General features: G+C 30.1%; 2 protein-coding genes across 3 annotated transcripts in view; both read left to right on the forward strand.

Moving 5' to 3' along the window:
• Positions 1–2,155, forward strand: part of LOAG_18048 — a 5,143-nt gene extending 2,988 nt beyond the window's left edge. For both annotated transcript variants that reach the window (XM_020450719.1, XM_020450718.1), the window contains exons 6-8: positions 84–155; positions 396–559; positions 1,218–2,155. In XM_020450719.1, the coding sequence (XP_020305573.1) occupies positions 84–155; positions 396–559; positions 1,218–1,506 (525 nt within the window). In that variant the 3' untranslated portion in view covers positions 1,507–2,155. The remainder of the gene's footprint in view (positions 1–83; positions 156–395; positions 560–1,217) is intronic.
• Positions 2,156–3,024: 869 nt separating this feature from the next.
• Positions 3,025–6,697, forward strand: LOAG_10647 (ACL-8 protein). The gene is made up of 7 exons (XM_020448205.1): positions 3,025–3,169; positions 3,359–3,614; positions 4,098–4,302; positions 4,640–4,752; positions 5,114–5,264; positions 5,386–5,660; positions 6,222–6,697. Exons 2-7 carry the CDS (start codon positions 3,441–3,443, stop codon positions 6,447–6,449), a joined length of 1,146 nt encoding a protein of 381 aa, XP_020301630.1. The 5' UTR covers positions 3,025–3,169; positions 3,359–3,440; the 3' UTR covers positions 6,450–6,697.
• Positions 6,698–8,209: the final 1,512 nt, after the last annotated feature.

An 8,209-nucleotide genomic window follows, 5' to 3' on the forward strand; every position in this document is an offset into this window, starting at 1 on the left:
ATAATAATATATATATATATATATATATATATATATATATATATATATGTTATACATATATATTTGAAGGGTTTATTCTGCAGGAGGGATTGAGCGAAGCAAACAGTTTTCCTCTTCGAAGCGGATCTTTTAATAGCATTCTGTCGCTAAGTGAGGTAACATTGAACAGTTGCAACTTTTCCGTTTTTTTTATCATGCTAATCTTAGCCGTTTGTTAGCCCAAATCCTTAGATGATACAGCATGAAGATGATTGCATTACTATCGCTTTTGATTTTTCCTTCTTCTTCTTTAAGAAAGGAACGCTTTGCAAATGATACTATAGGCACTCTGCGTTGATGATTTTTGTTTTTACATGTTTATTTTGAATTGTATGATTTTTCTCATATAATTGCAGCAAACTTTATCAAATTTTAATGCAACAATCAATAAACCGTTCAAGCTTTGTTCTGATGTCGACGAAGACCTCTCAATGTCATGCCTTCAGTCAGTGAAGGCATCTGGAAATTTGGCAGCTGTATTCGGTGGTAAAGATAGAAACAGTGCAAAGAAGTTAAGACAGTAAGTTATTCATCATTTGAAACAACCCATAGACAGTCCTAATTTTTATACCATCCAAGAAGTGTGACCGTATTTTGAAGTTTTAAATTCCCTCTTATGAGAAATTATAAGCGATATCGATTACTGTTCAATGGAGGATAACTTGCTTTGAGTTCCGGGTCATTTTTCAGCATGGTTTAGTGTTATCTTATGCTTACCAGGCAGTGAAATACTTTTTCTTCTGTTTTTAGCTTTATTTTTCTATTTCGTTCTAATGGTGGAATATTTAGGAGAGTGTCTAACCCCAAACAGCTTAACTCAACTAAGTTCTCAAAGTATTTTCATTAATATGAATCGCACTAATAAAAGCTTCAATTATTTGGGTTGTCTGAATATCCATGATCCCTGAAAAAACTTTTTTCTTTAATTCAATAAATGTTCTAACAACTGACGTTACTTTCACGTAAAAAACAAGCACTTTCTCAGACTGACGTAAGTTTATTTACACATGACGTATATGAAAAATGCTGGGAGTATAGGATTGCACTTTCTTAACGCCTTGAAAGTTTAATCGTCCACTGGGGAATTTCTTTTTGTGCTATATTCGAATAATTTAGTACGTATTGATAGTAAACTATTCATATTCGTGCTGCCTCTTTTTTTTTTTTTTTTTTTTCAGATCTATTAGCAGTATCAATCCGTACATGAAGTATATATCACAAAAAAACACGCATTCATTAGGAGTTATTGATAATAATTTTACTTGTTCGGCAGCGACACAGATCAAAAAGGATGAATTTAATTTACAACAGCTGGGAAGCAAAAGACGGCCAAAAACGTCGGAAAATATACAATTATCACAAGACATATTTAAAATGGCATCAAGTACAGATGGACTGTTCAACATACGTGCACATTCCCTTAGTCGTTCACCACCTCGTAAAAATAGCCGTTCTGGTGATAATTAGACTTGAATAGAATGTTTTGATTTACTATTGTGAGCCAATGTCTTATATGTGTCAGCATCGTTGAAGTTGTTAGTACATGGAGAGAATAGCTGAATGAGTCCTGGATGAATTTCAATGGATCCTTTTCAGATCACTGACGCTAAAATAAAGTATGTTATTCTGAATTGCCATTATTGATTCTTATCATCCACCCAACTTCTGTCTCATCTGATATTTGCTTCGTAACATTGATAATATCTGAACTTTATTTAGTGATATGTAATGTGTTTTCCAATTTATCATGCATTTGATAATTCGGTTATTACTTGTAGCATACTGTAATGTCGTTCACTCACAAAATGCATGCAATTCGTCATTTTTTTTTCTTTCTTCCGTTGATGTAAATTCTGAATTGTTTTAACGTTCAGCTTTTTTCTTTTTGATTTCATTTCGTATCATTCTATCTAGACTATTTGGTCGAAAATACCACTGGTTTCTTATGATAGCATACCTCGATATCTTATTTCTTCTTTTGAAAGACGTCTGTAATCATTTGGGTGATTCTCAAAATTAATATCAATACACTAATTGAAGAGATGAATTTTATTCGAAGTGTTGCAATAATAACTAGTTTGATGGAGTTTTTATTCTATTCCATCTTTTTTTTTTTTGCTGATACAATTGTTCTATCTATGGATGGAAAGTGGTAATGCTGTTGTGCAAGAGAAATATACAAACAAACATTGAATATGAATATGTACAAAATAACTCTTTTATTCAACTGTCATGTGAAGTGTATAGTAAGTTGTGTATTTTATGTAATTTGTTGTTGAATATTCTTTTCCTGTGAATTATTCCAATGAATGATTGTCAATATTTATTTTAATTTTAATCTTTTATGAAAAATTAAATTTTGACGAAAAACCATCATTATACATATTCATTGTTCTCTATTTTATTCTTCATTCATTTCTGTTAAAATGTTGCAAATCCTTATTCATTTATTCTACATTCTAGATATTTCATCGCAATGATTTCCGGAAATTTTAAATTGATGAAATCATATGCATATTTGTTAGCGAATAGTACACCTTCTAATTCAATTGTAATGTGACCAACAGATTTAGAACAAATAACTCTGAAGATGTTATACTTCGGATAACTAACAAAAACAATGTGAATGTCAGAAACATCGGGAAATACTTTTGTGATCTTCGTCTAAACAAGTAACTGCTGAAGAGAGATGGAAGAAATAGTCGATTTCAACTCAACAATTGAAGCAAATGAGGGGAAAGAGAGGAAGAGAGAGAAAGAAGGAGAGAGAGAGAGAGAGGGAAGGAGGGAAAGAGATAAAAATGCGGAATAATCATTGCTTATTTTCCATCGAACTTACGCAAGGCATACCACTTTAATTTGATGATGAAATTTCTTCAAATGGTAAGTGGTTTAATATTTGATGTAGAAATTTTATTGAAATATTAAAGAAGATATAACAACCTAGTATATTTTAGCTTAACGTGAAAATTATCAAATGGTATTATCAAGAGAAGAAAATTGGAAATATTCAAATGGATTAAATTATTTCGTCAAAAAATGGCATATATCAGCGAATCGGTAGCAGAAAGCATACTTGTTGTTTTCTCATGTGACATTTTTTTTCCCTCCCAAATATGTTTTATTGAATGTATGTCATTCTTTATCGATTTAACTAATTGTTGTTATTTAAGTTATTCAGAGTTGTTTTTCTCTTTTTGCAAAAGTACGAAATGTTTATTGGCAAAAAAATAAGTTTTATCTAGGATGCGTATAAAACTTGCTAAAATTATTTTTTTTTATTTTTTAATAAAAAACTATAAAATTAATGTTTTTTCAGGGATCAAAGATCATTATCATTCTGAATGATCGATTATATGGCCGTTTGGCTAATTTTTATGAATATCATTTTTAGCTAGTATATGATGGCTGTGCCAAAATTAACAGGCTTATTTTTCTGGTTACTATTGTTTTTATCATCTTTTCTTGGGTCCATATTTCTTCTTTTTCCATTTATCCCACTTGTATATTTTGCTCCATGTGTGTGGCGTACCATAGCTGATTGTTTCATTGGTTATTGGCTATTTTTACCTTCAGTAAGTTCATTTTAAAAAAAAGTTTTCTTCAATTTGATATTTAATGATACCATTTATGAAATTCGTGTACTTGGAGCTAGAAAATCTCAACGTTTACATATAGAACTACCAAAGCAATTAGATTATTTAAATTATGACATGAAAATTTTGCAACAAAACTTATCGTATCATCTATCTCTGATCCAATATGCCCGGTGATTATATCCATATTTGACTGGAGGTGGCTCAATTCATTTGATTTCAGAAAGGTAACAGGCACTATTAACCTCTCCACTCATTTGCTGAGAGCATATTCTGTTAGACATTAGTGACCATTGTTATTTCTACATTATGCAAAAGTTTCTAGAATGGATTTTAACTATGCTTAAGTTTCTAATTGTATACCACTTCAATTATGCTTCATTCCTTGACCTTTTCGTGTTCATCATTTAGTCTTTTATCTTGTCCTTTTTTTTTTCTTTAAAATGAACAGATAATTTGCAGTCATTATGTGATTATATACTGGGAGTGAAATTTCACATCACTGGGGATATGATAAGTTGTTCCGAACCAGCGTTGATCATCATGAATCACAGAACACGACTTGATTGGATGTTCTTTTGGAATGCACTTTACAAGATGGATCCATGGTTACTTACAACTGAGAAAATATCATTGAAACAACCGTTAAAATGTATTCCTGGCGCAGGTTTTTCTTTCCATTTTTCGCTTTTTTTTTTTTGAGAAAAAAATAGGAATACAGGTTTACGATGCTTTTCATGTTATAACTGTTATTTAAAGCTTATCTTACTGATTTGATTCATAAAAATTCTGCCTGAAAAGTACAGTTCACAATTCTCTGCCAAAATGCTCATCTTATTGACTTTTTTTTTTTTAATAAACTGTGAAAGAGAAATAGTCACTTTATTATTTTTATTAATCATCAAGTCATAATGATCCTTTGCTTTTAATGACCGTTCTTTGCTTTCTTCTTCCATCAAATAGATGTTTCTTTTTTCTGGCATTGAAATCCCTCAGAAATTTAGGATGGGCAATGCAATGCGCAGCTTATTTGTTCTTAGAACGTAACTATAAAAGTGATGCTGATACCATTAATGATATGATCACTTATTACAAAGATGTGGGACGTCATTACCAGGTTAATTTTTCTTATTAGTGTTAATTTTTCTTATTGCATTGTTTGTGTTTGAAGAAGTATTAGCGTCTAATTTATTCCTAAATCGTTAATATTGTTTTTACTAGGTCAAAGATGAAATTTTGAAGAATTTTTCATTTATGAAGACAAATAAATCCATATTAAGTTGATCTTAGTTTGATGTTTTATTTCCTCAATTTTATTAACTATTTTTCTAATTCATTTGTGTTTCTTTTTTACATAACTTATGTTATTATTAAATTTCCTGCAATAGTTCAATATTTCCTCTTTTTTTTGTAAATAGCTTATTATAACGGAATTTTTCAAGTCGATCTCTTACTTCCTGACATGTGTAACTTTTTAGATTTTGCTGTTTCCGGAAGGAACCGATCATAGTAAACGAGCTGCAAAGCGTAGTGATGAATTTGCAATGCAACGCGGTTTACCGATATACCACTTTGTTTTACATCCCCGTACGAAGGGTTTTTCTTATATGATACAAGTAATGCGTCAAAGTTAGTTGGTTTTTCAGCATTTGAGAGAATTTTCGTTTGATATATTTTTGGTGATAAGAATAAATTTTTTCAGTCGCCACTTTAACATTCATTCTTAGAGTTTATCAATTCTTTACTGCAGAAAGTTACCTAAAGAATGTTTACGACATAACGGTGGGATATCCAGATGAGATCGTCAGTTCAGAATTGGAAATACTCCAAAACGGCCGCTTTCCACATGCTGTACACTTCGATGTAAAGAAATATAATGAAAATGATTTACCTAAAGATAACTGTGGTTTGGCTAATTGGATCAATAAAATTTGGAGAGAGAAAGAGAATCGATTGGAGAATTTTTATAAGGCTGATGTCTCCCACAGACAGTTTTTGCCGTGTAGTGAGAAAGAGAAGTGGCCGGTTAGTATTTCTGCTGTCGGTTGTTTGCCAATAACTGGAGAATTTCGTTTATCTATCTTTCTTTTCTCCAGAATGATAGTTATGAGGTCTTTCAGTGATCGGCGAAAACAACTCAAAATGTATGGCCTATTTGGAAAAAATTCTAATAGAAACTAATGCTGGAAATTGAAATCTAGGTTTAATGTAAAATAGTGATTTTTCTGTTCAAAATCATGAAAGGAAGGAGAAAGATTAGTGGAAAAATGAGAATGTCATAAATCAATGGTGGCACAAAACACATGCGACGTATTTATAGCCTTCAACAGTTCATTTTCGATCTCTTCTCGTATTAAAGAAAAAAACAACCTTTCTGTTTCCGTCAGTAGGTATACTTCCGTCTTCCTTGCCTTTTATTTGGGTTATTGTCATCTCTTCTTATTCAATTTAAATAATTTAAACCCATGTGAAATCTTTAGTGTTATGATTTGTACCTTGTTGATCATGTTAAATGTGAGAACGTTACATAGTTAATCGGATATTTGTTATCACCATAGTATATCTTAAGTAAAACTTTTTTTTCAGGTACATACGGCAGGTATTGGTTATTACTGTGCATTTTTATTTTGGATAGCGATATCTGTAGTATGGATTTACTTCATCATTTGTTTTTTCTTTGTCAGGATTTACGTGTTCTTTGCTTGCCTTTTTTACGTCTTTTGTCACTGGCAATATGCTGGTGTACAAAATTTAGCACTGCAATTATTCAAGCAACAACAACAACAACAACAAATGAATCAGAAATTTGAATAATATTCAAGTATACACACTCATTGTTTCTTGTATTTTATACCTCGGGGAAATACTTTGATATGTTGTACTTCTTTACATCGAAGTAAGAAGAATTGCGTGAACTTTCGCTTTTTGCGTTTTCTTCCATTATTTATTCATCAATTTTTTTCCATGTTACACCCATCCTAGATATGTTTTGGTTCGTAATATGAGGAGGCAATGCTGATGAACGCCAAATGAGAGTTATGCTTCTCTAGCTTCAGTTAATCAAAAAAAGAAAAAAAAAAAAAAGAAAAAAAAACAAAAACAAAAAAAATGTTGATTGGCAGCGATGGAGAGATCTAAATGAAATAGTGTGAAAATTGTGAGTCATTTTTAGGATATTTATTTGTGGTTATATTAAACATATGGTCACCTCATTTGAGATCTGCAGTTTTTCACTACAAAATTACTTATACTTGTTCTTTTTTTAAAATCGCATTTGTTGGGAGATGTATTATTTTACTGTATACTATTTTTGGACAGACATTTGATCTAATTATTATGGAAGAAAGTTTGCGAGTCGAAATGCCATTGTATTCCAATGTAAAAAGCTGACAGTTTGGTATGAAAATAGATGAAAGCTGAGATCTATGTGGAATATTTTCATTTCTGAAAATTTGTATTCATCAAATAGTTTTGATTATTTTATGATTTTCTATTATAATATTTCATTTTGTCAATTTGATATTGTTCTACACTTATCAGACATACTGCTTTTGATATTATTTTTTTTTTTTCATTTGAATATTCATTGTAATACGATGTTTTAACATTGAATTCTTTTTCATTGATTTGAATAGGATGCAACATTTTAGTTGACGTTTATTACATTTCTGTAGTTTATAATTGTGCCTTTATCTCATTGCTTACCTTGAGCATCATAAAATTCATCTACTTAAGTACTGCTTTACATAGAATTGTTTTTGATCATTGATTCGTTTGTTATTAAACAGACTTCCTACTATTTCAACATCATATGCATGCATTTTCATGCGTAAATATATTTACATAAAACAGGTACACGTTAACGTGTATGATTGGAGTACTAGAAGTTTAACTAATTAACGATCCGATATTTTAAACGATAATAAATTTAAAGGAAACGTGAGCAGAAGTATTTATTAAAATTTTATGATTAAAAATAAGTAATGTTTATTCATCAAAGACTCATCAAATTTATAAAACATTTCATATTAATTGATAATTATCATATCATCTAGTAACATTTTCATCCATTACAATTTACGCCTATCTTCGCTACTATTAAATATCATCCATTCATTTTACTGATCGGTTAATTGTTCCTTTGTGACACTTCCATGTAAATATTAAAATTTATCAGTTTAGCGAAACCAGATTGATATTAAATTTTCTGCATAATCATTCTCTACCATTATGCGATAAGTGTTAAAACGATATTCTTCATATTACACTTATCGATTTACACTTCTATAAGATAGGAAGAAAAAAAAAACATAACGTTTATTTCAAAAATAAGTTTTTTTTTTGGTTATAATCATTTCAGTTTATTTCAAATTTCCAATTTTTATTTTCTTATTTAAGTTTCAAACTTTTTTTTTGCTCTTTAATTTGCGCCAAATTTCGAATGAAAGGAAAAGATTTTTTTTTTATTATAGAAGAAGTGAAAAGGGAAAAGAAAGAAAAAGAGAGAAGACGGAGTTAGTCGTTAAATTTCATCATTTAAAGAAGTGTTTTTTCTTTTTTTTTTTTTTTTCTAT

Source organism: Loa loa (assembly GCF_000183805.2).
Source record: "Loa loa unplaced genomic scaffold supercont3.182, whole genome shotgun sequence".
Taxonomy (NCBI): Eukaryota; Metazoa; Nematoda; class Chromadorea; order Rhabditida; family Onchocercidae; genus Loa; species Loa loa.